Below are 27,761 nucleotides of genomic sequence, written 5' to 3' on the forward strand. Positions count from 1 at the left end.
TTGGGTCCGCGGTGCATATCACCCCGAGATCAGCTACTAGCTACTAGCAGCTAGCTAGCTAGAAAGTGACGCGAGCTCATAGTTGCATATGGTTGAGACATGTTCAATGGCATATTCACAGCCGTGTACGGCGTCACATCGATCAAGAACTTGACCCAGATCTACATCCAAGCTTACAAGTGGATTGACGATAGTTCGGAGATTGCCCTAGCAAAGGATCAAATTAAGCGGGCCAACTTCCACCGCGCCAGAGCCGCGAGCCGTCATGTCAAACCCATTCGAGGTGCTCAAGGTGGAAGGCGAGGGTGCCGGAACTCCCTCAGCTTCGGCTTTCGAGGAAAAGGTGGCAGACGAGGAGCAGGTAGATGTAGGTCGTCACTTTTCGTCTGTACTCTACCGTTTTCGCTGTCGGTATACATTCAGCTAATGACTACGACATTTGCAGTGGCTCAGGGTAGTCAAACCAGCCAAGAGCGATGTGCACGTCCGGGTCACAGAGCCGTTTTCTAACATGGACCACTTGCCCAGCAATTGTAGTTTGATGGCGGTGTCGAATGTATGGGACCTGGTTTTTATCGGGACGTCGAGGCGTAAGTTCGGAATCGCACGGAAAGCTACCATATCGTTAGCTAGGTCTCGAGGTGACATCACGATTGGCTGATCGACGGTGCCCTGTCGTCTTGCTTTGCCCTGGATATAGCGGAACTGCTCGTATTTGCATTGAGCGCAATCTGCAAACTCAGCGAGAGCCCAGAAAACACGGGCAAGGCTAGTCCTAAGCTGACGGTCGCTCTGCCCGGTCGACCTCAATGGATCCGGTAAGTCATAGTCCAGTGTCGTTTTTGGACTGTCAGCGAGCATGATACTGAAGTGTTTCTTGCCTCTGACTGTCGGTCGATGTCCAGACTAGCTATGGGTGATAAGCGACTGCTAGTAGGGTGCCTGGACGATGCTGGGGTGGTGCTCTTCGATATCAAGCAGCTCCTAGAGGGTTCGGTAGGTCTCCCTGTTTCGCCAGCCCGAGCTCAAAAGCGCCTTCTTCGCTGATCACACTAATGCTTTGCAATCTCACTCAGTCAGCGCCCGTTCAAAGGTACTCGGACGTTCCTTCTCCCCTGGTCAACCTCCTTCCCAATCCATCTCTCCTTGGCGGACTCCCTCACCTCGCCCTGGCCCTCTCACTCGACGCCCTTCAGATCCTAGACCTCGACACCCAACTCAAGACGCTCACTTCGATCAAGGAAGCGTTTACCTGCATCGCCTGGTCCGTCAAAGGTCGACAGTTCGTCGTAGGGAAGCAGGATGGGACGTTGCAGCAGTACGCACCGGATGGTTCGCCCAAGGCGAGTGTGCCGCTGCCGGATGGATTGCGGGAACAAGGTCTGGGCCCAGGAGCGGGTTACAGGGCGACCAGCATCAGTTGGATCGAGAACGATGTCTTTCTCCTGACCTATGGACGAGAAGGGGATGACCCGGAACACCGACATTACCTCATCCACCGTCAACCCAAAACAGACCCTTCGAGGTTCACATTCGTACAATTTCAGGATATCATGGGTCCTTGGGGGATGATGGATCGACGAGGAGATTTCCGGCATACAGCGCATATCAAAGGATGGGGAGACGAGGTCAAACACCTGGTCTTCCTCTCTACGCCGCCCTCGGCGGATATCGCCGTCCTGTACACAGATACCTTGGGGGACGGGCAACAGGCGCCAGAGTGGAAAGTCGCCCTGCTAGACGAAACGGCTAGACCGGCTGTACCGATGAACGAGGAGAATGAGGATACCACATGTCTAGGCTTGGAGGTGGATCTGACGAGTACCACGCCGATCAAGCAGGAGCCCGAGGGCGGGGAATCGAGACCGGATCTACCTGCCGCACCGAGATTGATGGAGTATACCAACGATGGGGTGGTGGTCATCTACGATATCCTGAACAGCAAACGGCCGGAGTTTCCGGGCATGGTCAAGCCGGAAGATCTATCCAAGGCGGAATCATCTACTTCGGGCTCAGTACAGCAATCGGCGAATGTAGCCGGGGAGGTACCAGCTCCGGCCGTCAAATCCAAGCTTGGGGCCAGTGCGTTCGGAACACCAGGATCGAGTGGGAATGCAGGTTCGAAACCGGCTTTCGGATTCGGACAGGCTCCGACCAAGCTCCCTGCCTTCGGTGCTGGGTTCGGAGGAAGCGGCTCGGCGTTCGGATCGACGAAACCTTCTACTCCTGCGTTTGGGTCAGGGTCGGCTTTCGGATCGCAATCACAAGGAGGTTCGGGAGCTAGTACGCCAGCGCCTGCCTTTGGGAGCTCTGGATTCGGAGGTGCGGGCACGGGTTCGGGTAGTACGACACCTGCCTTTGGTTCAACGACGCCTGCATTTGGATCGACCACGCCCGCCTTTGGGTCCAAGACGCCTGCTTTCGGTTCTGCTACGCCTGCTTTCGGGTCCTCCGCGTTTGGTAGTTCGACGACGCCCACAACAGCAACTCCTGGCCCGGCTTTCGGTACAGCCAAGTCCGCGTTCGGGTCGACATCGTTCGGACAGCCGAGTTCGGGGTCAGCTTTCGGAGCATCAAGCGCTTTTGGACAGGGTGGCGCGTTTGGCTCACCGAAGACAACCAGTACCGCCGATGAAGAAAATGCGAACGGGACGTCGGAGCAACCCAAAAAATCGGCCTTTGGTTCGACCGCGACCTCGGCCTTCGGGTCGAGTTCAGCTTTCGGATCGTCCAGCGCTTTCGGTCAAAAGCCGACAACAGGCACCACTGGCACGCCATCAAAACCGTCGTCGTTAACTTCGCCCTTCGGGGCCAACCCGTTCGGTACCAAGACGCCCGCCGAGACCACGGGCAACGCGGGAGCCTCGAAGCCGCCTGCGTTTGGTAGTTCGCCATTTGCCGCAAGCTCGCCAGGTCAACCGAACACATTTGGTGGCAAGAGCACTTCATTCGGATTCGGATCTCTGTCGAAATCTCCTGCGAGCAGTCCGACGACGGATACTAAGCCGGCTTTCGGGTCCACATCGGTTTCCAAACCAGCCTTCGGCGCATCGAGCTTTGGCAGCTCGACAGGATCACCGGCTCCTTCAAAGAATGCTTTCGGGTCGAGCGCCTTTGGATCATCATCCGGCTTTGCCCCCAAGTCGACACAGGAGCTTCCCAAACCTTCTGCGTTCGGTCAAAGCGCTGCGTTCGGAGGGTTTGCGGCGGCTAAGCCGTCTCCCCTCAGTCAGTCGGCGTCCAGCAGTGCGACGCCAGCGAAAGAGAAGAAGACAGACGCGTTTTCTTTTGGCGGTTTCGGCTTGGAAGACAAGAAGGAGGACGAAAAGAAGGTGGAAGTAAAGGAGGAGGCAAAAAAATCACCTGAGGTGACTGGTTTCTCCTTGGGCGATCTGGACAATGGCCTTGACGAGGTGCAAAACAAAGCCCCCTTGCCCACTCCGATCGACGAAAAGAAGGAGGAAGAAACACCCGGAAAGACTGAGGAGTTCGCGACGGTCACCAAGGCAAAGCCTGCGCCTGAGGCCGCGTCAAAGTCTTCTCCAGAGGATGATGTGCAAGAGGTGGCTGTACCAAAGGAGATTGAGGACAGCAAGGACGAGGTCGAGACACCGACCCCAGCTCCTTCGGTACCAAAGGCTCAGACTGCACTCGGGTTTGGCCGGCCGCCTAGCCAGTTAGGCAAAACATTCAGTTTCGCGAAGCCTACCGACCAACCCAGCGCGACTTTCAGCTTTGCGAAACCGCCCGTCCAAGACAAGCAACCTAGCAGTGACATTCCTGCTCATCCGTCGAGTTCGACCAGCAGCAGCTTCAGCGGCGAGATTATCAAGAAGACCGATATTCCACCTCTCGACGGTACAGAGGACGATCGAAAATCGGACGGCGGGTCCGTCGAGCAAGACGACGAGCAAGAGTATGACGAGGACGAGGTCTATTCCGATGAAGAGGACGGCGAGCTCGTCGAGCAGGAAGACGAGGACGATTGTGAGCAACATGATGAGGATGATAACGAGGAGAGCCTGGATGATTACGATGAAGACGACGAGGAGGCTACTGAGGAGGATGAGCGCCGACCTGCCTCTCCCGCAAAGCGGCAACGCATGACCAGCGAAAGTGAAGCCAAGCCCGAGCACTCTGACAAGACCAACTTCGGTCACGCTCGGACCCCGTCGGGAACCCACGTACGAGAGGCGGCCCAAGAATGGGAGAACAAGACGAAGCGTGCCGATATCGCACCACCTTCCTTCTTCCAGTCAGTCGGCAAGCCTCACAGCCCAGCTTCGCAGCGAAACGAAACATCTTGGCCCGTCGCCCCGCCGCAGTCACTACCCGAGCCTACCACACCGACCATCCCCGTTATCCGCGCCACTTTGTCCGATACCCCTGTCAGGCCGAATGCTAGGCAAGTAACGAAGGCAGCAGTCTCGCCTGCTTCGGGCTTGGCAGCCCAGTTTGCGCTCGTCTACAATGAAGTCGAGAAGCAGCTGCACGAGGTAGGTCACATGCGCAAGGAGCTCTATGGCATAAAGGCTGAACTTCTCTTGTGACTAGCTTCGCTTGCAAGCCGAAGAAAATGCTGCATATCATAGCGCTCTCTCGAAAGCTCCGACAGAGATCCCTAGCCGTGAGGACATCGCTTTGGCAGAGTTCTGGTACTTTGGTGTCCTCGATACTCTGGCATCGTACACCAAAGAGATCGCGCAAGCAGCCAGCGAGGCGAGGCAACAAGGCGCTGGACTCAACCAGGGGATCAAGGACATGGTAGCGGGTCTGCACAAGAGTATGTCGCGAAGACGTTCGTTCGATTAGCGCTAGGCGAGTGGGAGCTAACATATTCCTTTAGTCCGTCAACGATCGGATGATTGCGCTCGATACCTCAAGGCTTTCAACGACCCGGAGCTACGAAGAGCCCTTCGACAGAGACCCCTCTCTAGTCAACAGACCGACGAGCAAAAGGATCTGCGTAGGGCCGTGAGGGTGAGTATCCAGTATGGTCGGTGCATTGATTATCGAATGCAACTGATCAGGTTTTACACGCCGTCAGAGCGCGAGAGAGAACCTCTTCAGAGCGGAAATTCAACTGGCTTCGATGAAACGTAGGGTGGAGCAGTCCCAAACCGTAGGTTCAAGGTATGTCATGTTTCGCGAGAATTCGACGTCATCCGCTGTAGCTGACGCACAGAACATCATAGCGGTCCATCGTCCGTCGAAGACGTCACCAAAGAGATTCAATCCCTCGAAATCGGTCTCAGGGAACGTCAAGACGACCTGGACTCGCTGTCCCGGCGTATCGACTCGCTCGCCTTGCAAAAGACCCAAACCGACCTGTCTAAACAAGGCACACGTGCCCGGCCATTATCTAGCCTGTCGGGAGCTGACGAACCGGTCAAGCTGGTCAGCGAGGCCATGAACGCTGAACTGGATGGAGATCTGTTGCTACGCGCCGTCAAGGCGAACAGGGCGGAGTTGAGCATGGTCCCGAGACCCGTCGGGAAGGAGAATATGGAAACGAGCAAAGCCGGGAAAGTTGCGGAAGGCAAGGGTAAATTTATCGGTACCAAGGTGGAGCTGAGACGACCGAGGACGAGAAAGGACGGACTTGGGCAGGTCGGGGTTCCGCCGGTCGTTGTTCCTTCCGCTTCGACCTCGACGTCGACCCCTCAAGCGAGCTCGTCAACTTTCGCGCTTAAACCCAACCCAACCACTTCCTTGTTCTCCCGTCTTTCCCCAGGTCCGGGTTTGGGTCACAGCCCCAGTCCGGTACAGAGCTCGAAGAAACCGGCGTTCACCTTGCCAACCACCGCCAGTTCCGCTTCACCCTCACCCGCTCCTGCCTTTGCCTTTTCGACGTCGACCGGATCACAACAAGCACCCCAATCTAAACCGACGATGCAAGGCTTCGATTTCGGACTCAAACCTTCGACCGAGGGATTGAACAGCCGGGCGGGGTATAGACCGCTGAACAAGCATCAGAGGGAAAAGGTCGAGGCTGGGGCTGGGGCGGTAAAGAAGGTTGCGGCGGGAGCTGGGACGAAGGAAAGTTCAGCAGGAGCGGGTGCTGGAGCTGGAGCGGCGGGAACCAGTGGAGGTATGGGAGGAGGGTTTGGGTGAGTTGCGAGACGTCTATTATCTCAGAGTGGTGGTATCAAAGGACAAGAAGCTGAAGTGATTCTCTGGAATGTTTATAGATCCAATTTCTTCGCGATGCCACCGACCGCTACGAAACCAGGAGCTCCGGGAGCGACGAATCCGGAAGTACCGAAATTCAATTTTGGATTCGGGGCGGCTAAGAAATGAGGCGGATATGTTCTGAGCTGTCCATCTTTTGCCCCATTATGTGGTACTGTATAAACGGGGGGACGAGGTAGAGTGTAACGAGTGATCCTTATGAACAGACGGATTTATGAGATACGATGTACGATAACGAAATCTACGTATAGAAGTCTCGTTATCATAGTCAATCGAGAATTCTGAAACCCGAAACCTTGATTATTCGATTTCCCGCGCCAGGTACGATCAGCAGTGATCAGGCATTTCTCTTTTGTTTTGATGCGCTTGATGTGATTCGGTGACCAGAAGGAAGCGCGATGAGATGGTGGCGCTGGGCCGCTAGAAGGGTTACGTTTGATCGTAGCGTGGGCGTGCGGAAGCGAAACCAGGGAAGGGAAAAGCCACGGAAACTGTTGACATGACTTCCCGATCGGGCAACACATGCAACATGGCACTTTACGCGTGCGAGAGTGGAAAATCGATAGACACGCTCTCGCAAAGGTCACACCACCACCTCTTCCCCCTATCCCGACAATTATTCGTCAACCTCTTGCACTTCGATAGTTCATTGCGATCGTGCGACGTTTCATCACAGGTTTCCTGCTGCAACGACGACGACGACGAACGGTTTAACGACGGACGACCTCCATCCCCTTTCCCTCCCACCCATCCACCTTTCCTGTGACGACGACGAAAGACGACGGACGTAGAGAGATATAGTTGACTCCCATATCATACACTTCGGGAAGACTTGTTCACTCTTCATTCACGCCGACGAACAACCTCAGACGACGACACAAGACAAGACACATAAGCAATAACAACACCGACGAACGAAGAACCTCGGTCGATCGCGTGTTACCTGACGAGACCAGCAAGAGAAAAGACGGCCTCGTTTCAACTTGCGCCGAACACGCACAACCTCATCAAACCCTACTCTACTCTCACGGCATAACGACCTACGAAGAACCATTCATACCGTCAACGTCAAATTCTACGTCAAACCGCTTCACATTCACGCTGCTCAGGAACACGAGAGGATATAAAACCTCACGAAAGAGATCATACTTTTATCGCCTGGCCTTCACGTTACGTGGTCGAACCATTTGAATTCACTACCCCACGACATCTGTCCACGCCCACCACAGCCGACGAACCACTCTACTTTCAACCTTGAACTCCATATCACGCCGGATTTGACCACATCTTTTACGCGGATTTCTCAAAAGAACTCGTCGATTACCGTTTATCAGACGTCGCGCTCTTTCCAACTTCAGCCACATTCTATCCGGAAGAAGACACACCTTCCACAGGCCATACTTCATACCGTCTTCGACTTGAACTTCTAGTGCGATGAACGCTCCAGGTCAATCTTCCATCCAATTCCCTTCCTTTGACAACTTTCACTCCGCCCACCTCATGCATCCGGGTCAATACGGCGCGTCCAACCCCGGCAACACCGCGACGAGTCCTCTTTCTCCCGGGGGCAATAACCCGAATTCGACTTCCTCTTCACAATTTCCTCCTCCGTTGGCTTTGCAGCCTTCTCCTCAGATGATGGGTTATTCGCACTCTCACCCTCACGCACAGGGGCTCGGGCACTTGGCCCCCTCTTTCGGGCAGGTACAGGGGCAAGTCGGGGGAATGACTTCCCCCATCGCCAGTCCTGGCGGGATGGGTCACAACAGTAGCAATGGGAATGCTGGGGGAGTATCTGGGTTTAGGGGGGATTACGGTCAGGTGGAACCGCACCTTCAGTATCAACAGCAGCAACAGCAGCAGTTGGGCAAGAGGGACGCTGGTCTTGTCGGGTCGATGAACAGGTTGTCGATGTTGCCTGAAGAAGCTGGTGATCAGGGTCATCTCGGTCACGGTCATCCGCAATCTCATGGTCACCCTCAAATGCAATCGCACCCGCAACAGCCACAACATCGGGGCGAAGGAGACTTTACCGGGTATCATCCTTCGATGCAGAATCAGATGCAAGGGGGTGGTGGATACGCAGGGTTCGGCTTCGGACGGGATGGGGCCGGTACTCCAGGCAACCAGAACAGTAATACCGGTGGTAACGGGCTGCTCTCCCCGAATCAGGGACACCTGCAACCTCAAGGTCAGGGACAACAGCAACAACAAGCCCCGTTGGGTTCTCCGCTATATCAACCGGCCATGCAGAACGGTTATCGGAGTCCGAGCGTCTCCTCGCCGAACCATCAACACGTTGGTCCGAATGCGCAAGCGGGGAACATGGGGATGGACTTCCCCTCATCGGCTTCGGCTGTGACTCCGGAACAGGCGGCTAGGTACGGGATCGCCGGGTTGGGCACGCCCCTTGGTAGCGGGAACACTGGGATCGGGGCTTGGATGGATGGGGTGAACGCTGCGGGCGTAAAGAGCGCTGGTGGGAATGGGAACGGCTGGCTGGAGAGTTCGCCTTTGCAACAACAGCAACAGCAGCAGCCTCAGCAGGGTCAACAAGGTCAGGGACAGGGCCAGCAGCCGCAGGGTCAAGGGAATGCAAGGAGAAACATGACTTTGGGCGGAGATAGGGAAGGAGCCTCGTCAGCCGCCCTTCCTAGTCCTAACGCTACAGGCAACCCAAGCGGGCCTTTTGCGTCGAATAACCGATCTAATGCGCAAGACGTTGGGAATGCGAATTGGAGCGGGTTCCCGAATACCGGGTCTGAACAGGGCAGGAATCAAGCTCAAGGACAAGGGCAGGGACAGGCGCAGGCCAATACTGGGCAGCCGGCAGGTCAAGGTCAAGGGAAATCTCAGCAGAGAGGATCTCAGTCGACCCAGGGTCAAGGTGGATCAAGACCTTCTTCGAGTGCGCAGCAGAGGTCGCAACCTCAGCAGCAGAGTCAACAGCAGCAGGAGCAACAGCAGTCCCAAGACGAGGTTGTAGATGGGAACAATGCCGCCGGTGATGCCAATGGTACGTACAAGGACTCCCAAATCAGAGTTCACGAGTCGGCTGACCTTTTGTGTATTCTTGCTCGTAGCCGAGAGAATGATCGGCAAGCTGGTCGACGATGAGGTCATCCCGACCGCCATCGTGATCAAGAATATTCCTTTCGCGGTGCAGAAAGAGACCCTCTTGGCCATTATCGTAAGTTTAACGGCTCTTTGAACAGAATACAACTGCGGTGAAGCTGAAGACCCAGTTCTTCCGCACTTACCAGGAGAGTCTCCAAGCTCCTTTGCCTTATGCCTTCAACTACCATCACGATAATGGTGTCTTCCGAGGACTCGCTTTTGCCAACTTCCGTCACCCACACGAGGCTGATGCCGTCGTCGTTGCTCTGAATGGCTATGACATTTCCGGTCGCAAGCTTCGTGTCGAGTACAAGAAGGTGTTGCAGGCCGGCGAAAAGGAGCGGATCGAGCGCGAAAAGGCGATCAAGCGGATGAGAAGCATGCAGTTCGATCGAGGCCAACTTCCCTCGGGAGGCAACCCACCTGGCAGCGCACCCGGAGGCAACAATTCGAACCGAAACGCCTCGGGAGCCTATGGTGGCCAGAACAGGCAGAACAGCTGGTCCCAGTCGAACAACAACCAGGGTTCGAACAATGGCGGAGGTCAGGGCAACAACAATTCCGGCGGCAACCAACAAAACGGTCTTCACGGGATTCCTGCGAATCTGCTCGCCAGCATGACACCTCAGCAGCTGCAGAGCCTGGCAGCCAGTCTGCCCGGTGGCGTTCAAAACTTGAATCTCGGCGGGCAACAACAGGGTCAATCGTTGACCCCTCCTGGAACGACCCAGTCACAGAGCTCGGGTTCCGTTGGAATGGTCAGTCATCTTTCTCACGTCTATATCCCGCAGCACGTCACGGGAGCGCTCATTCGCGAACGGACGGAATCACCCAACACGACTGGCTCGCAAACTATACAGAGGGACAACAAGAGCGGTCAAGATAGCGCTTTCGGGTCGGGAAGCATGCAAGCCATGCAACAACAACATTTGCAGCAGTTGCAGAACCCCGATAGGTTGCCTTCTCCAGCTCTTTCGCTCGGAGGCGCTTCGCATCACGGTTCCTCGAACGGCGGTCACGGTGGTCTGAGCCCGTCCTTGAACGCGAACGGCGGCTTCTCCCAAAACCAGCCGCCTATGCCGGGCAACCCATCGAACGCTAGCTCTCAAACCGGATACAACGATGTCGACTTTAACGACCCCGTCGTCCTCGACATCTTTTCCCGAGCCTTGATGTTCAAGGAGGACCGCATGCGTGACGAGTTTTCGTTTTCGCGCAACCTCTCGGTCAAGGACAGACGGGCGGTCCACGCTGTCGGCGAAAAGCTTGGCTTGCACCACTACAGCACCGGCGACGGTCAAGACCGATACGTCGTCCTGTCCAAGGTCGATCCTAGCCGGAACAACCCTTCCCGAGTGAGTGTCGATCGGCCCATGCGCGTCGCCGTCACGCGGAACGCTCACGACCGCACGACGTCCAACCAGGTCCTCTCTCGTCAGAGCGGTCGCGTGCAATCCATGGCGGCGCAGTCTGGGTCTTACTTGTCGACCTATTCGCCCCCGGTCGAGTCGACCGAGTCGAGGCCTGAATCGCCTGGTCTGCGGATCAAAAAGTCGATGCCCAATATGTCGCTCCTGAACGGACCTACGGTCTCGCGTGATCCTCACCGATTGTTGAACAAGCGTTCGAGTGGAAACTTGCGGGACTATGCCAATGTCGGTGGAAACCAGCAGAGTCGACGACCATTCGCCAGTCACACGGGTGCGACGGGTAGCAGCTCGTTCAACAACCTGTTCGGGAACGCTCTCGGCAACGGAACGTTCGAGCAGCCCGCCTCGTCGCCTACGTCGCCGACGGATCCCACGCTGGCCACCCAAGGCGCGAGCCTCCCGGGTCTCCCTGGCGGGTTCGTTCGTCAACCCCTTGGACCTACCAGCGAGAACAAGGGTTTCGTTTCGCGTACCCAGCTGAGGTCCCAGAGCTCGACCCCTTCGAACAGCTCGAACAACGTCAATGCCGGTAACGGTTCCAATCAAAACTCGGCCACTGCGACGTCCGGTGGGAACTCCAAGTCGAACGGTGTCATTGGAGGTCAACGCGTTGCCGGCAAGGGCGGGGATTCTCAGTCGATCCACACGAGCGGGAGCTCTACGATCGAGGAGGAGGAAGTCGAGGTCAAGGCCAACCGGAGCGATTGATCTGGCGATTGAACCGGACATCCGGCAGGCTCTACATCGGCTCTGGGTAGCCCTCGTCTTACACCCTATCCACCAATACCCATAGACATACGCACTCGCTTTAGCGACACTTCCCAGCCTGCACGACAAGGACAGAAATCAAACCCAAAAAAAAGTATTGCAAAGACCCTGGACGAATCAACCGAACGAAACTTTTCCTCTTTCCTACTTCTGTACGACATACGACCGGACCGGGATCGGACTGGAGGAAACTCTATCATCCCAAATCATTTTACGCCAAGGATAAAATTGCTCCTCACACCACATTCTCATCCCTCTTCTCCGAGGATCACAACACAGTGCACTTTATTCTTCGCTCGCCATGTCTCTTTTCCTGTCGTCATCTCGGTCGAACGTGACCAGACGACCGACCCCCTATCTTAGCTAAATATCATGTACTAGACGATGACAACGACCTCCTCTGATGTCCTCGAAATGTTGACTGTCCTGCTCGATATCAATCTATCACTCTATCTACGAGCTTTACAACCTGCAGATAACAAGCATCTTCTTCTTCCTCAGCGTTCGTTGCGATGCAGTACCTCGCCAGTCTTGTTATCGTCGGCAGCACTGGGTGGACGGGTGGACGACGCATCATCTTCCGCTTGAACCGATGATGAAACCCATATGGTACCGGGTTTCACACGCCATCCTGCACCCATGCTAAATCTGGGTTTCCGAGTCAAATGAACGGGCATACCGGGCCCGCAAAATGCGAGAAATCTACCGAGCCCCGCAGGCTGTCCGCCGGATTTCGCCGTGCTTCTCGAGCTTGAAACGCAATCCACCTTCATCAAGGGGTCAGGGTAGGAGGATCTAAAAGAAGGTTTGGTCCAGGTCCTTCGGGATCGGGGTCTCGGCCATCGGCGACGAGAGGTGGGTTGTGATGGCGGGAACCGCACGGTGACGAGTCGTCGATGACAAGCCGGTGGCCGGCCGACTCCCTAGTGGAACGCGTGTTGTGTCGCGGCTCCGGCAGGAGAGAGAGATCTCATCAACTTTGGCGCGCTTTCGCAGACGAGCGAATGTTCCTCGTTCCACCTTGCGGTCCTGCAATCCTCGCGATCCTCTTCGTTCAAGGCTTCATGCCGAATCGACGAGTGTACGAGTGTACACCTCGCATCATCATCGCGACGGCAGATAGCTTCGTCGACATCGTTTCTCGGTCTGAACATAGGATAGCGTGAACAGGTAATATAGGTCAAGCTCATAATCCTTGAGGATCGGCTTTCTTTTCGCCTCGCCCTCGATCTATACCTACAAAGGTTGACACCGAACCTCCTCGAATACAACGCCGATTGACTCAACCGCCATCTAATCGTTAGCAATTATACATACTACTTCCTGGCGGACCTGGCCTTGAGAAGCCTCAACAGTCAAACCAAGTCATATCTGCGGTACCGAGCATCTGACCAGTATCAGGACTCGTTCTCGGATTTGGCCGATTCGATCTCGCAGTTCGTTCATAATAATACAACGCATTGGCAGCTGCCAACCGCCCATAGACACCCCTGATCGACAACCTCGTTCGGAAGAGGAGATCACCACCTGGGACTGTTTTACAAGCTACTTCCTTCACCATGTCTGAAGCCCGATCACCCTCTATGCAACCCTCCCACCCGGACCCTCTTACCGACCGCCTCCCTTCCGATCACAACCGAGATGAAGTAGAGACCTCGGAAGCCCCCTTTCAATCCATCGCCCTTCCCAGTGGGATCCCCAACCCGAGTGCAATCGGAGCAGCCTCGGCTCCATATGCACAGACGGGGCCAGAGGCGAGGGATCTGGATGGCGTAGCGGAAAAGTCTAGCGTCACAGCTGGACATGCTGGGACGGGCTTGCAAAAGGCGGATATGAGCGTGGAAAAGGAAGCTCTGGGGATCGTACCTACCTCTTCCATCTCGAAATCGTCAGAAAAGGAGAAGCACACCAAGGACGACGAGAACGTCAGCGAGAAACCTAAAAAGAAGGGAATATTCGGTCGCAAGAAGAAGGACCAGACGGTTGTCGAGACCAACGCTACGGGGCTCAAAGAAAAGGCCGAGGTCCCGCCGGTCTCGCTTTTCACGCTGTATAGGTATCACACCAAGATGGAACGCACGGCGAATGTTTTGGGATTGGTACTAGCTGCTGCGGCGGGCGCGACACAGCCTCTGATGGTACGTTCGCGGAACAGTTACGAGTCTGCTGTAGATCTTGTCTGTAACCGAAAGAGCTGACGAGGTTGGCTTGTGGAATTCCGACGAACAGACTCTGATTTTCGGTGAGTTGTTGAAAGAGGCGAGAAAGGAAGGTCGACGTTGAGCTAAACGATGTGGCGCTACGCCAGGTCGACTCACCACCTCGTTCACCAACTTTACCCGAGTGCTCCTCGAAGGCAATGACCCCGCCGCCATCGATCAAGCGAAAGACACCGTCCTTCACGATTCCGCACTGAACGCCTCTTACCTCGTCTACATCGGTCTCGGCATGCTCGTCTGTACTTACGGATACATGGTCATCTGGCAGATAACCGCCGAGTTGGCTTCGAGGAGGATCAGAGAGAGGTTCTTGAAAGCCACTTTGACACAGGAAATCAGTTTCTTTGATGACTTGGGCAGTGGAGAGGTGGCTACCAGGATCGAGAGTGATACGCATTTGGTACATACCGGGTTGGGAGAAAAGGTGCCCACGTCGGTTCAGTACATCTCGACCTTTTTGACCGGTTTCATTCTTGCTTTCGGTTAGTAGCCCGATGTTTCGGAAACGAGGGCCGGTCGTGGATGCTGACATTGACCTGGTTCTTTCGATAGCCAAATCTTGGAGATTGGCTCTTGCGACGTCGTCTATGTTGCCTGTCATCATGGTCGCTGGTGCCATCATGGGGAAGACGTACGTGTCCTCGCCTCCGCCGTTGGTACATCCCTTACCTCGCATCAGCTAACTGTCCCCACATTTTCCTCTTTTATCGCGCAGCATGACGAAATTCACTCAAAACGCCTCGACGTACATCGCCGACTCTGGTTCCCTTGCCGAAGAGGTCTTTTCCTCCATCCGTACTGCTCAGGCCTTTGGCGCACAAAAGACCCTAGCCGACCTGTTTGACGCGTACGTGAAAAAGGCCTCTGTCGTCGGGATCAAGGGAGCGAGGATCTCGAGTTTGGGTTTGGCCATCATGTTCTTTGTCATCTACTCTGGATACGCGTTGGCTTTCTTCTATGGTGCGATCTTGGTGAGTCGATCCGTCAGATCATCGTCCGGCAATGTGGCTGTGGACACTTACGACATGCTATCTCGGCGCAGATCAACCAAAATCGTGCGGACGCCGGTACCGTCATTACGGTCTTCTTGAGTATCCTGATCGGTAGTTTCAGCATGGGTGAGCGAATTTCTGTGAGCTTCAGATAATCGAACATCGCTTACACGACCGTCGAACTGTAGCCATGTTGGCACCTGAACTTCAAGGTCAGTCGTCGCAGACACTGGCTGAGTGCTCGGGCGCAAACGCTGACTATGAAGCCCCCTTCTTCACTTCTAGCCATCGGCAAAGCTCGAGGCGGAGCTGCCAAACTGTTTGCGGTCATCGAGAAGCCTTCTGCGATCGACAGCGGAAGCGAGGAAGGTCTCAAGCCCGAGACTTGCCGAGGCTCGATCACGTTCGAGAACGTCCGCTTCAACTATCCGTCCAGGCCTGACGTGCCAATTTTGAAGGGTTTGAGTACAACTTTCGAAGCGAACGAGACTACCGCTTTAGTCGGAGCCTCTGGATCTGGGAAGAGCAGCACCATATCTCTCATCGAGCGATTCTACGATCCCCTATCCGGGGTTGTCATGCTCGACGGCCGCGATATCAGGACGCTCAACGTTAAATGGTTGCGAACGCAAATCGGACTTGTATCCCAGGAACCCGTACTCTTTGGCATGACCATCTTGAAGAACATCGAGACCGGTCTCATCAACACGCCTCATGAGAACGCTTCGCCCGAGGTCAAATTCGAGTTGATCAAGCAAGCCGCCGAAAAAGCAAACGCCCACGAGTTTATCATGGCCCTGCCCGAGCAATACGAGACCGATGTGGGTCAAGCCGGTCATCTGCTTTCGGGAGGTCAGAAGCAGCGTGTGGCCATCGCTCGAGCTATCGTCTCGAATCCTCCCATCCTGCTGCTGGACGAGGCTACCAGTGCCCTGGATTCCCGAAGCGAGAGAGCTGTGCAGGCGGCGCTCGACGAGGCGGCTAAGAACAGAACCTGTATAGTCGTCGCCCATCGCCTCAGTACGATCCGTGATGCCAATAAAATCCTTGTTGTCGGCGCGGGTGAGATCATCGAACAGGTACGTCTGGGACTTGGGACGACAGGTTTGGGTTTGGATGCGTTCTGACCAGATGGGAGCGATTCTGACGTGTCCGATTATCCAACAGGGGACTCATAATTCGCTTCTCGAGTTGGAGGGATCATACCACGGAATGGTACAGGCCCAGAAATTGCAACAAGAGGCTGAAAAGGCTGCGGTGGAAGAGGACTCGGACTCGGACGATGCTGCCACCTCCCAGGCATCGGAAGTCAAGCGCGTTCAGTCCAGGCGGTCAGAAATCGTGGAGAAGCCTATTTTGGACCGCAGGAGCACCCGGCAGAGTGTCGCAAGCGAGGTTCTCGCGGCCAAACGAGCCGAAGAGGGCGAGACTCGAGAGAACACCAAGCTCTACAGTCTCTTTTATCTTGGCAAGCGATGCTACAAGATCAACCGAGAAGGCAAATGGCAATACCTCCTCGGTTTCTTTGCGTCTATCTGCACCGGTGCAGTCTACCCCGCTCTTGCCGTCCTTTTCGGAAAGGCGATCAATGACTTTTCGCTGAGGGGCTCCGAGTTGACAAGCGCTACCAACCGCAACGCCCTGTGGTATTTTATTGTGGCTATCCTCGCTGCTATCTCGATCTGGGTACGCCATCGACGTCGGTCGGCACCTCGAATCGCTCGCTGAAATCGTTCAAATCATAGGTGCAACAAGTCACACTCACGGCCCAGGCGGAACACCTTACCGGAAAGCTTCGAACCCTCTACTTCAAGGCTGTGAGTCGGCTGCCCAAGTACGCACCGGAGCCATGATTAGCTTGAAGCTGACACAGAACTTTCTTCCTGGTTTGATCTTTCGCTCGCAGCTCATTCGACACGATATTGCCTTCTATGACGAGGACGCCAACACGACCGGAGCTCTTACCTCTTCGCTCAGCGACAATCCTCAGAAGGTGCAAGGTCTTGCCGGTGTAACGCTGGGCACAATAATCCAATCGATCTCGACCATTGTCGTTGGAATGATCTTGGGGTTGGCATATGGACCGCTCCTCGCCCTCATCGGTATCGCCTGCATTCCTCTACTCGTCTGTGCTGGATACATTCGTCTGCATGTCGTCGTGCTCAAGGACCAAAAGAACAAGAAGGTGTACTCCAAAACGGCACACATGGCTAGTGAGGCTGCCGGAGCCATCCGCACTGTCGCTTCGTTGACTCGAGAGGAAGACTGTTGCCGAGAATACCATGACGCGTTACAAGGACCCACCCAATACTCGATCAAATCGGCTCTCAAGGCCAACCTACTCTACGCCGTATCGCAGGCCCTGAGTTTCTGGGTCATCGGTCTCGTTTTCTACGTTGGAAGTCGTTGGTTGGCATCGGGTCGTTACTCGACTCAACAGTTCTTCACGGTCCTCAACTCGGTTGTCTTTTCTGCCATTCAGGTAAGCTTTTCGATATGTCTATGGCGACGCAATCCCGCTAAACCGAAATTCCTACCACTTTAGGCCGGAAACGTCTTCCAGTTCGTGCCAGACGCATCCAAGGCCAAGCAGAGCTGCACTACCATGCTTCAGGCGATAGACCACCTTCCCGAGATCGATGCCGAATCGGACGAAGGCAAAGTTCTCACTCGAGAGCAGGTAGTCGGAAACATGACCTTTGAGAACGTGCACTTTCGGTACCCCACCCGGCCCGGCGTTCGCGTGTTGCGAGGTCTCGATCTCGAGATCCCTGCTGGAATGTCGGTCGCTTTGTGTGGCGCTTCTGGTGTAAGTACAGGCCCGTGACCCGAATACTGTCAAGTACAAGCCGCTGACCTGAGGGTGTACACGACAGTGCGGTAAATCCACGACGATCGGTCTCGTTGAGCGGTTCTACGACCCCTTGAGCGGTGCCGTCACGCTCGACGGAGTCAACCTCGAGGACATGAACATCAACTCGTTCCGAAGCCACATGGCTTTGGTCAGCCAGGAGCCTACCCTGTACCGCGGTAGTATCAGGTTCAACGTCTTGTAAGCGTCTGCTCAGCATGAAGCGTGTCCCTGATGAGGCGCTGACTTTCGGTATTGCTCCCGTTGAATAGGCTCGGCGCGAACAAACCGGCCGCTGAAGTTACGGAGGAAGAGCTGATTCAGGCTTGCAAGGATGCCAATATCGTATGTGCTTCTCCCTCATCCGGTTCGATACGCGTTTGCTTAGGAAATCTCCCTTTGTAGTACGACTTTATCGTCAGCTTGCCCGATGGCTTTGACACGCTCGTGGGTAACAAGGGATCGCAATTGTCTGGAGGACAGAAGCAGCGAATCGCTATCGCCCGTGCCTTGATCCGAAATCCCAAGATCCTCTTGCTTGATGAAGGTAAGCCCGGTCATTGTCATGCAGGGTATTACATCACACTCGAGGCTTACACTTCAAAACTTGAACCATCTTCACAGCCACCTCTGCTCTCGATTCTCAGAGCGAGTTGATCGTTTCCCAAGTTCTGGATCGAGCTCGTCGAGGGCGAAGCAGTCTGATCATCGCTCAGTGAGTACCGCCTCGCTCAGTGGCGAAATCGCGATATCTGACCCACCGGCCTTTTCCTCGTACCTGCAGCCGATTGTCGACTATCCAGAACTGTGATATCATCTGCTTTTTCAAGGATGGCAGGATCGTGGAAAAAGTGGGTTTGGATGCGTTCTGACCAGATGGAGGCGATTCTGACGTGTCCATTATCGACAGGGATCCCATCAGGAGCTGTTAGCCCTCCATGGAGGTTATTACGAGTTGGTGACCATGCAGACGCTGAGCAAGCAATAAAGGGGCCGTACTTCCGAGATATAATGTTTTGGGTTAGGGGTTTATAGTACTTAGGCAAAAGTATACATGATTTCAATGTGTGATACGTTTCACGGCATAAACCATGACGACAGTGACTGTACGGGACGGCCGCTCGAGACGTTTCATGTCTCGTCACCCGATGCTGTTCGCTTGCGGGGATTCGATTCCGCGCGCTTGTGTCGAGTTTTATCCCGGACCGGGCCGGGCCGATGCATGATGCACGATGTCGCGTGGAAGATGCTTGGACCATCTGTCCGGGTCGATATAAGACCGAGAGTTAGATAGGGTAGACGGGTCAAGGACTGCGAACCATAGTGTCATTACATATCGTTTGACCAGATTCTCAAGCAAGTCAATATGGCCGCCTCCGACACCGACGCCCGGATCCTCGTCTCGACCCACGGCACGCACATTCACCTCCTCTCCCTCCCGCCAGCGCCGTCGACCGACCTCCGACTCGTTTCCTCTCTCAAACTCGATCAACAACCTTCCTATTCCTTGCCACATCCCCACATTCCGAATCTCATCTACGTCTCGGCATGGATTCCGGATATGATCTTCTTGGTCCAACTGAGGGGGGACGAGTTGGTCAAAGTAGGAGAGACCAAGGCTGGAGGCGGAGGACCGACTTATTTCGTGATGACCCCGGATCGAAAGAGCTTGTTGGTAGCGAACGTAAGTACAGCTTTCTCTTTGCATACAGAAGATTTCTGACGGTTAAATACAATTACCTTCGGCAATGCTCTCGATTTCGCTACTCCTACATGGTGTCCAAGCAGTATCGTTCGGGCCACCTGACCCGGATCTCGATTGATCCAGTAACAGGACACTTTGACCACCCCGCACCTCCCGCAAAAGATGTCTTGCAACTCCCTTCAAACCCGACTGGCTCCCCTCGGGCTCGAAGGTTCGAGGTCAGGCAGGATTCGGCACACGCTCATCAGATCATCCCCATCCCCGGAGACGACGACAAGGAGGAGTACCTAGTCTGTGATCTGGGCTCGGACAAGATCTACGTCGTCACTTATACCGAGGGCGATGGCTGGAAGATCGTTAGTTGTTACGAGACTGTCGCGGGATACGGACCTAGGCATGCCGTTATCAGATCGGCATCGAGGACAGAAGAAGGACCCTTGGTCTTTATCGTCAACGAACTCGCCTCGATCGTGACCACTCACCAGATCCTGCGGGGCGACGGTCCAACGCGACTATCACCTCCGATCTTCCCTGATCAATCCACCCTCCCATCTAAAAAGCTCGACCTGAAATCTTACACTCCGGAAGGTCCGATGGAGACTATCGCCTGTGCCATCCTCCTCACACCCTCGGAAGACCAGTTGATCGTGACCAACCGGAACCTTCCCACTGAGATCAGCCCCGAGTTGGATCCTTGGGTCTCGTTCGACCTAGACCCGGTTACCGGGCAGGTCCTCGCGAGCGAAAAGACTGAAGCGGCAAGGTGGACGTTCGGAGCTGGGAGGCATTTGCGTGGGATCGGCTTGGAAGGTCATCGGGATCGAGAAAAAGGAGGAAAGAGGCTGTTGATCGCCAGCAGAGAAGGGGACGGGTTTACACTCTATGAACAGAAAGAACAGGGTGCGGCGGGGTGGGAGGAGTTGGCGAGGGGGTTATTGAAGGAAGAGAAGACGATAGAATTTCCGCTCGCTGTGGACTGGTTATAGGATGTCGTCGTGCTTGCACACTTTGCCCTCGGGCGAGGTATCTTGAGAAACGCTACGAACCACCGCATGAGAGACGGAATTGATGTATGATCGTATGACATCAGTTTGAAAGAATGAAGTGTACATATAGCATATGACAGATACCCTTCGACGACAGTCTGACGAGACCTGGCATCTGTATGCTAAAAGCCTTTACATTCAAGTAAAATCTTGGCAGAGATATATAATCGTACAAGGTCTGCGATGGGCGTTATAATGCACAGGTGTAGATGTGTGATTCAGTTGCAAGATCCGTTTCGCAATCCGCGCGTACAGGTAGATCGCACTGAGACGAAACGCGCTCTTGAGCCAGGGGCCCGCAGAGCTTGCTTCTGAAACCATTGTAGCCAGTCAAAATCCCGATTGTTCCCCGATTTAAAGCTCTAGCACATCATCATATGCCGCAGAAACGACATGCTGGGCGATATACTTGGGATCGATAGGCTTTGGAATACCTTCGCCAATCAGCATACAATGGAATCTTACCCCTTCCTCTGGTAGACCCCAAAGATCTACCAACTAGCCAAATCCAAAGCAAGCTTTGGCGGCAAGGATATCAACTGAAGCAGATGGCTTGACATGACATTAGTCCCATCCAACTTCTCAAAGGATCTGTTTGCATGGGCTCCTGACAGCGACAAATCATACATTTCAAGAGAATGGCGTGAATCAGTATCAGTAGTGTTGAAACCCTAGCCGTGAAGGACGGCCTATAGCACCTGCGAGGAAATGTCAGTGCTTTGAGTTCGGCTTGGCAGATTACACGTTATTATCAGAAAGCAGATGTCCGCGCTGCTGCTATCGATTGTATAGCTATATTATGAAACACAATGGTCTGATGGTTCCGAAAGATCCGTCCTTCGAGATAGACCTACAAATACAAACCCAGAAACCCCGACGCCAAGTCCTAAAACGGACCGCTTCATTGCCCCACTTCCGCCTGATTCGCCCTGACGATATCTTCATCCCCGACTTCCATCACCCCATTCACTCCCACCGTATCCCCTTCGCCAAGGGGAACACCGGGTTCTCGTACACCCTCCATCTCCGCCCTCTCGTCTTCCCGAACTTCGGTTTCCATCGCAGCGGTAAAGGTCACATCACCCGGTTGAGCGAGATCGGAAGTACCCCCGAATTGAGTCGTTTGTGGTGTAGTGAAGGTGGCCTCGACAGCGTTGGATGGCATCGGTCGGATAGTCGGTTCCGGAGGGGGTGCCGTCTCCGAGGCATCCGTAACTGCGGGTACACGGCTCTCGGACGAGTCTTGGTTCTGTGTTGGCGCGAGCACGGAAGTCTGAAGGTCTCCCTCTCTATCTGCCTCCGGTTCCACTTGCATCTGATCAGGACCCAGCTCGGTCTCTTTACGTTGCGACTGATCGTTGTCCGCCATGTGAACGTGCCCCTGTACGCTCTCCACCCCGACCGCCCCTGCAGTATCCATCTCAACCAGCCCATCGTTACTATTGGGTTCTTGGACGGTAGCCGGATCTTCGCTGACGGTCAAGGTCGACTCGGGTACGGTAGCTTTGAGCGTCGATGTTGCTGTGGTCGGGTCTTCAATACCAGCACCAGCAGGTAGGGGTGTGCCACGATCCTCGGCACCAGCATCTCCCGCAGAGGCAGAAGTGGGTTCGGCTTCTTCCTTGACTTCACCGTCAGCCTCTGCTTCCGCGTCACCTTCGACCACCTCGACCTCGGCGTCCCCTTCATCTTCGTCGACCTCCATGACGATGTCTTCCGTCTCCTCCGCTTCGACCTCGACGCTGGCTCCTGATATTGACGTGTCGAAAGTAGCCTGACGAATAGTAAGTTGTTAGAATGATCGCCATGATCGAACTAAAGGTTTATGATATCGAGCTTACTCTCTCTTGCGTCTTCACCCATTTCATCACCTGAACATAGACGGGACTATCAATCCGCCGTTCCTGCATGTCGCTCTCATTTGCGGTCACCCACCTTGTAACTACTCTCCGGAGAAACTCCGGATGGGGTCACCCATTCCTTCTTCCAAACCCAGACGGGGGAGACGAGCTGTTTCCTGATGGCCTCGTTGTGAGCACCAAAGGGTCTTGCTGTAACTCGTTTAGCTGAGATGATAGGAGATTCAGCCTAGCGTCTCGTACTACAACTGAATCTGGAGACGTAGACTTACACATGCTGGAGTTTAAGGTGTATGTGAGGCCAAGTTTGACTGAGGTTTGATCTTCTAGCAATAAGACACTTGATCTGATCATGAATTGGTAGGTTCAAGCTAGATCCAGCTCTAACTGGCCGATGAACGCGCTTCGCCGTGTTCGCGTCCTAGGGCTTTAATTGCGACCAGGTCTCTGATCTATCGCAACACTCCCATATACGCAACTTGAACCCCTTTCGACAGCAAGATCGAGTCGTGTGGCTCCCTAATACTATCTCAGACATGTATCTGGTTTGAACTCGGCGAGAATGAGCTCTAAACGAATGTGATCAGACCTCACATTTCTCGCTTACCTAATCACGCTTATCGGAACCGAAGGGTTGATGCTGGTGGGTCGCGTTCAACGCGTTTGGATTCTTCGATTACTCGACCTCCCAGCCTCGACATCGACCTTTGACTATTCATCACTCAACCTTCTTGTTCCTTGCCACCCACTTCTGTCCCAGGTCATTCACCTGCATAACATCCCTCGTCTTTGTTCACTGCATTCTTCTGATTTGATCTTGCGAGGGAGGCGAAACACGACACATCAAAGAAGCTATCCGTCTGTCAAAACATGTCCGGTTACGATCTCGACACCAAAGCCTTCTGGACTCGGACAAACAGGCTCTTTACTCAATGGGCGGTACGTCGTTGCAGTCCATCATCTTTAGCGATTCTATCGTACTTACACTCGCTCCCGATCAATTTTCCATTGACGGTCTTTACGAAATCCGATCGGACGGCATGATAGCAAGCTGAGAAGGATGTCGATCTGGAAGGACTGAGAGGCGTCGATGGGCTCGCCGTGATCGTAGGAGATGCCGAGGAAGACACTGGGGTTCCAAAGAAGGGGGTCGCACTCCAGGTCAGTCCGCCGTCGCCTATATCATCTCTGAGGCCACCGTGGAATAGCTTCGAGAGCTAACACGATCGACCTGCTTCGTATTTTGTCTGCGTGCGCACGTTATAGACCTGGATGTTGGGGTTTGAATTCCCTTCGACCATCCTCGTGTTCCGTAAATCCGATTCGGGGAAGAAGGTCATCGTTCTTACGTCCACATCAAAAAGTTCGTCCATTTTGTCCCATACTGCTGCTCGATGAACAAGGTGGTGAGCTATACACCATCTTGGGGAATTCGAGCTGACTTTTCGTGTTGTTTTTCGCCACTTGTTCGTCTCGTCTCCCCTTGTTCTCGCTTTGTCTCACTGGGGATACCACATTACCTATCACCTCGGCCTCAACCTCGAAAATACACAGCCAAGATCCTCTCCCAGATCACGAGCACCAACGACATCTCATTCGAAATCCACGCCCGACCCAAGGACGCCGCCGGAGGTCTAAGTGCGTATTCTGCCACGCGGAATCCTCAGCAAACCACTGGACTCTATCTGATGATTCGCTTCTTTCCCTCTCGCAGAGGCCACTGAGGAGTTTGTGGAAAAGATTAAAGAAGGGTCGGGAAAGCTCAAGTTGGGGCATTTCGTTAAAGATGCACCGAAGGGGAAGATGATGGATGATTGGACAGCTACGTGAGTAGCTCGACCGTGTTCTGTCTGCGTCTACCTAATATGAAATGCCGAGGCTGATGCGAATGTGTGGGTAATATACTCAGCGTGGAAAAGGCTGGCGATGCGATCGAGATGGTGGACATAACGCCGTCTATGTCGGTCGTGTTGGCACCAAAGGACGAACGCGAGTTGGTATGTCCATGTAGAAGTCGGAAAATAATCTTGGAAGGTGAAGCTGATTGCGTGACGAATCTCCGGAAATCAGGAACACCATACCATTGCGTCCAGGCTATGCTCGACCATGATGTCTACATACTTCAAGCCGAAGATGGAGGCTATCATCGACAAGGGCACAAAGGTGTCTCACGAATACTTCTCAACGTGAGTTGTTCTCTCCGGGCGCTTTTGCATATTGTATCGCTAAAATCCGTCCGCTTCATAGGCTTTGTGAGGAAAAGCTCGGAAGCGATGACAAGCCAGCAGACATGAAAATCTGGAACAAGAACAAGCAACTCGCCAATGTCGATTTCGGATCCACAGATTGGATTTACACGCCAATCATCCAATCGGGAGGCAAATACGATCTCAAGGTCAGCGCAGAATCGAACCAGGACAACTTGAAGGCGGGCGTCATCCTCGCCAGTTTTGGAATCAAGTACAAGGACTATTGCAGTAATATTGCCAGGACGTTCATGATCGCGCCTCAAAAGGTCAGCCTATAGTCTCTGCTTGGTGATCACGTCATCAAGCTATCATGCTGACGATCCTCTTGCTTGCAGTCCCAAGAGGCGAACTACGTCTTCCTGCTTGACCTGCAGCAGGCGGTGTTGAAGAAGATGAAGGCAGGAGTCCCGGTCAAGGAGGTGTACGACTTTGCTCTGAGCCACGTGCAGAGCAAGAAACCAGAGTTGGCGGACAAGATGGTGAAGAGCATCGGTTTCGGAGTGAGTCGCCGCCCGTTTCAAGGTTGATTACAAGGATTTGCCGAGACGGCTGGCTAATCCGCAGCGGGATCAGACTGGTATCGATTATCGAGACAGTGCCTATGTCATCAACGCGAAAAGCACCAGGACGTTGAGGGAGAACATGGTGTTCAACTTGGCTCTTGGATTTGCCAACATTCCGGATCCTCAGAACAAAAGCAAAACGTACGCGATGGTCATAGAAGTTCTTCAATGACTTTGAGCTGATCCGTTCGACCTTACCACGATAGTTATGCCATCCAGGTTGCGGATACCGTCAAAGTCGGTCAGGACACTGGTATTTTGCTCACCGAGGGAACGAAGAAGGTGCACGAGGTGATCTTGGATGAAGATGAGGAAGAGGTGAGGGCAGGTGTATTGTCCGCACGGGTCGCAAACTCGCTGACGCATTTCTCGAATCTCGTCAACTCCAGGCCTCTGAGCCGGAGGAACGACCCAAAGCCAAGAAGTCGGATCCCAAGCCAAAAGATGTCCCTACCAAGAGCGTCGTTGTAGGGAACAAGGTCCTTCGAGCCAAGACCCGGAACCAAGGCAAGGAAGTGGATGAATCCAAGGCAGAAAAGCTCAAGCAGCATCAGCGAGAACTTCATGAAGCCATTCAGAAGACGGGAGTTGCGAAGTACAAGGGTTCCAAGGATGGCAAGAGCGGTGGAGAGGGCAAGACATGGAAGAAGTTTGAGAGTTATCGACGTGAAGATCAGCTTCCAGCGGCCGTAAAGAACAAGAGGGTGAGTCCCAAGGCACTGTCCGACGCTACACTGGAAACGGGACTGATGTGTTAATATGGGTTCATGTTACGCAGATCTACATCGACGAAGTAAAGTCGACCGTCATCTTGCCCATTCACGGTTTCATTACTCCGTTCCATATCTCGACGATCAAGAACGTCAGCCTGACAGACGAGGGTGATCAGAGCATGCTCCGTATCAACTTCCAGTCTCCTGGTCAAATCCTGGGGAAGAAAGAGGATACGGTAAGCCGGATCAGATGTGAGTAGAGCGGCGCATGAAGCTGATCGAATCCAAACGTAGCCTTTCGAAAACCCGAACGCGACCTTCATTCGAAGCGCGACGTTCCGGTCATCCGACAAGACACACATGGCGAGAGTGTCCGAGGGCATCACCAACATGCGAAAGGCTCAGAACAAAAGAGAGACGGAGAAGAGGGATCTTGCTGACGTTGTCGAACAGGAGAAGTTGATCGAGTTGAAGGGTAAGCCATGACGGGATGTAGTTCGGGTGGCCGCCTGCTAACTTTCATGGCGACCCCAACACAGGCCGAAGACCCCACAAACTCACGGATGTTCATATCCGTCCCGCTTTGGACAACAAGCGTATCGCGCCTGGAGAATTGGAAATCCACCAGAACGGTCTGCGGTACCATGCTCAATCCGGAGCGAAAGTCGGTATGTCGATTTACTGCAAAATACATTCAAGTCTACCTGTCATTTCGCTGATCGTATCGCCATCACGCAGACCTTTTGTTCAGCAACATCAAGCATCTATACTTCCAACCGTGTGACTCCGAGATGCACGTCATTATACACGTTCACCTGAAGGCACCTATTATGCTGAGCGGCAAGAAGAAGGCCAAGGTTCGTCCACGAGATCATAGCACTGGAAAAGTTCATTGGACTAATCGAATTATGGCCATGACAGGATGTGCAATTCATCCGTGAAGTGACAGATGCTGCATTCGACGAGACGGGTAATCGAAAGCGAAAGTCGCGATACGGGGACGAGGATGAGATCGAACAGGAACAGGAGGAACGCCGCAAGCGCCAACAGCTCAACAAGGAGTTCCAAACATTCGCTGCCAAGATCGCGAACACAGCAGAGGACAACCCCGATTGCGAATTCGAGGTAGACGTTCCCTTCCGAGAACTCGCATTTTCTGGTGTACCTTTCCGAAGCAACGTGCTTCTCCAGCCGACAGCCGAGTGTCTTGTCCACTTGACGGATGCACCTTTCCTGGTCATCACGCTGAAGGAGGTCGAAGTGTGTCACTTGGAGCGAGTGCAGTTCGGCCTCAAGAATTTCGATATGGTCTTTGTCTTCAGCGACTTCACGCGGGCGCCCGTACACATCAACTCGATACCGATGGAGCAACTGGATGACGTCAAGTTATGGCTAGAGTGAGTCCGAAGACCCTGTCTGCACAAGTCGTGCGACGAGAACAGGAAGTTGATGAGAAATGGTGTATTACGTTCAGCTCTGTCGACATCGCAACATCGGAAGGTCCGGTCAACTTGTCGTGGCCTGCCATTATGAAGACGATCCAAGAGGATCCTCAAGACTTCTACAAGATGGGCGGCTGGACCTTCTTGACCGGTGATGGCTCGGACGAGGAAGACAGCGAGAGCAGCGCCGAGAGTGCCTTCGAGGCCAGTGATCTGGATCAGAGCGAGAGTGACGGCTTCAGTGATAGCGATGGTGAGCCAAACGATCCTGATTGAACCAAGATGGCTCTCGCTGATCACCCCAGCATCTTTGGCAGACGAAGACGACTTTGACGAAGACGCCAGTGACGAGGACTTCAGTGGTGAAGACGATGATGACGAGGGCATGGACTGGGACGAGCTGGAGAACAAGGCCAAGCGAGGTGAGATCGAATCGTCGTCAAGCGATTCCGCGCAGACAAGCTGACTGTGCTAAATGACTCCAGATGACGAGCGCCACCGAGCCGAGAAGGGTCATGACTCTGATGAAGAGGCCCGCCCAAAGGGCAAGGGTAAGAGGCGATGAAGCGGTTCTGGCATGCGAATATATCCGTCAAAAGCATGTTTGTAGCGCTA

General features: G+C 54.1%; 6 protein-coding genes across 6 annotated transcripts; 5 read left to right on the top strand and 1 right to left on the bottom strand.

Annotated features, from left to right (window-relative positions):
- The first annotated feature begins 127 nt into the window (after positions 1 to 127).
- Positions 128 to 6,512, top strand: HD553DRAFT_353185 (uncharacterized protein). The gene is made up of 10 exons (XM_046183752.1): positions 128 to 367; positions 446 to 590; positions 701 to 818; positions 906 to 996; positions 1,077 to 4,496; positions 4,555 to 4,783; positions 4,847 to 4,980; positions 5,048 to 5,133; positions 5,196 to 6,110; positions 6,192 to 6,512. Exons 1-10 carry the CDS (start codon positions 266 to 268, stop codon positions 6,298 to 6,300), a joined length of 5,349 nt encoding a protein of 1,782 aa, XP_046032651.1. The 5' UTR covers positions 128 to 265; the 3' UTR covers positions 6,301 to 6,512.
- Positions 6,513 to 9,283: 2,771 nt separating this feature from the next.
- On the top strand, positions 9,284 to 11,447 carry HD553DRAFT_278260 (uncharacterized protein; the record flags this gene model as incomplete). Its single annotated transcript, XM_046178040.1, has 4 exons — positions 9,284 to 9,382; positions 9,456 to 9,811; positions 10,340 to 10,664; positions 10,749 to 11,447. 4 exons carry the CDS (start codon positions 9,284 to 9,286, stop codon positions 11,445 to 11,447), a joined length of 1,479 nt encoding a protein of 492 aa, XP_046032652.1.
- A 1,435-nt stretch (positions 11,448 to 12,882) lies between these two features.
- Positions 12,883 to 18,681, top strand: HD553DRAFT_150496 (putative multidrug resistance protein 1). Its single transcript, XM_046176737.1, has 18 exons — positions 12,883 to 13,645; positions 13,737 to 13,749; positions 13,816 to 14,208; positions 14,279 to 14,357; positions 14,442 to 14,697; positions 14,769 to 14,844; positions 14,907 to 14,930; positions 15,004 to 15,797; positions 15,886 to 16,404; positions 16,464 to 16,535; positions 16,625 to 17,200; positions 17,264 to 17,527; positions 17,595 to 17,770; positions 17,842 to 17,914; positions 17,975 to 18,116; positions 18,194 to 18,284; positions 18,354 to 18,420; positions 18,480 to 18,681. The coding sequence occupies exons 1-18, from the start codon at positions 13,067 to 13,069 to the stop codon at positions 18,555 to 18,557; spliced, it is 4,272 nt and encodes a 1,423-aa protein (XP_046032653.1). The 5' UTR covers positions 12,883 to 13,066; the 3' UTR covers positions 18,558 to 18,681.
- A 190-nt stretch (positions 18,682 to 18,871) lies between these two features.
- HD553DRAFT_290045 (Lactonase, 7-bladed beta-propeller-domain-containing protein) lies at positions 18,872 to 20,326 on the top strand. The gene is made up of 2 exons (XM_046178335.1): positions 18,872 to 19,253; positions 19,358 to 20,326. Exons 1-2 carry the CDS (start codon positions 18,936 to 18,938, stop codon positions 20,258 to 20,260), a joined length of 1,221 nt encoding a protein of 406 aa, XP_046032654.1. The 5' UTR covers positions 18,872 to 18,935; the 3' UTR covers positions 20,261 to 20,326.
- A 686-nt stretch (positions 20,327 to 21,012) lies between these two features.
- Positions 21,013 to 22,703, bottom strand: HD553DRAFT_320101 (uncharacterized protein). The gene is made up of 4 exons (XM_046181104.1): positions 22,452 to 22,703; positions 22,256 to 22,386; positions 22,162 to 22,191; positions 21,013 to 22,094 (listed from the first exon to the last, which is right to left on the bottom strand). The coding sequence occupies exons 1-4, from the start codon at positions 22,531 to 22,533 to the stop codon at positions 21,222 to 21,224; spliced, it is 1,116 nt and encodes a 371-aa protein (XP_046032655.1). The 5' UTR covers positions 22,534 to 22,703; the 3' UTR covers positions 21,013 to 21,221.
- Positions 22,704 to 23,049: 346 nt separating this feature from the next.
- HD553DRAFT_330116 (putative transcriptional elongation regulator) lies at positions 23,050 to 27,711 on the top strand (the record flags this gene model as incomplete). The annotated part of the gene is made up of 20 exons (XM_046181960.1): positions 23,050 to 23,118; positions 23,227 to 23,340; positions 23,446 to 23,514; positions 23,739 to 23,817; positions 23,894 to 24,005; positions 24,089 to 24,176; positions 24,250 to 24,365; positions 24,427 to 24,694; positions 24,764 to 24,928; positions 25,002 to 25,132; positions 25,198 to 25,309; positions 25,381 to 25,695; positions 25,770 to 25,940; positions 25,999 to 26,179; positions 26,244 to 26,372; positions 26,443 to 26,561; positions 26,626 to 27,101; positions 27,179 to 27,399; positions 27,464 to 27,568; positions 27,632 to 27,711. The coding sequence occupies 20 exons, from the start codon at positions 23,050 to 23,052 to the stop codon at positions 27,709 to 27,711; spliced, it is 3,120 nt and encodes a 1,039-aa protein (XP_046032656.1).
- Positions 27,712 to 27,761: the final 50 nt, after the last annotated feature.

This window comes from Filobasidium floriforme, assembly GCF_021052385.1.
Source record: "Filobasidium floriforme strain CBS 6241 chromosome Unknown HD553scaffold_29, whole genome shotgun sequence".
Classification (NCBI taxonomy): domain Eukaryota; kingdom Fungi; phylum Basidiomycota; class Tremellomycetes; order Filobasidiales; family Filobasidiaceae; genus Filobasidium; species Filobasidium floriforme.

Excerpts from the sequence above, each read along its gene's own strand:
- HD553DRAFT_353185 (XM_046183752.1), top strand. The coding sequence starts at position 266 with ATGTCAAACCCATTCGAGGTGCTCAAGGTGGAAGGCGAGGGTGCCGGA. Across the intron at positions 591-700 it reads TTTTATCGGGACGTCGAGGC|CGGAACTGCTCGTATTTGCA; the intron begins GTAAGTTCGGAA and ends CCCTGGATATAG. Across the intron at positions 4,497-4,554 it reads TCGAGAAGCAGCTGCACGAG|CTTCGCTTGCAAGCCGAAGA; the intron begins GTAGGTCACATG and ends TCTTGTGACTAG.
- HD553DRAFT_150496 (XM_046176737.1), top strand. The coding sequence starts at position 13,067 with ATGTCTGAAGCCCGATCACCCTCTATGCAACCCTCCCACCCGGACCCT. Across the intron at positions 14,698-14,768 it reads TCTTCTATGGTGCGATCTTG|ATCAACCAAAATCGTGCGGA; the intron begins GTGAGTCGATCC and ends ATCTCGGCGCAG. Across the intron at positions 18,117-18,193 it reads GATCCTCTTGCTTGATGAAG|CCACCTCTGCTCTCGATTCT; the intron begins GTAAGCCCGGTC and ends CCATCTTCACAG.
- HD553DRAFT_290045 (XM_046178335.1), top strand. The coding sequence starts at position 18,936 with ATGGCCGCCTCCGACACCGACGCCCGGATCCTCGTCTCGACCCACGGC. Across the intron at positions 19,254-19,357 it reads AGAGCTTGTTGGTAGCGAAC|TATCGTTCGGGCCACCTGAC; the intron begins GTAAGTACAGCT and ends GTGTCCAAGCAG.
- HD553DRAFT_320101 (XM_046181104.1), bottom strand. The coding sequence starts at position 22,533 with ATGATCAGATCAAGTGTCTTATTGCTAGAAGATCAAACCTCAGTCAAA. Across the intron at positions 22,387-22,451 it reads CACCTTAAACTCCAGCATGT|CTAAACGAGTTACAGCAAGA; the intron begins GTAAGTCTACGT and ends CTATCATCTCAG. Across the intron at positions 22,095-22,161 it reads GGGTGAAGACGCAAGAGAGA|GCTACTTTCGACACGTCAAT; the intron begins GTAAGCTCGATA and ends ACTATTCGTCAG.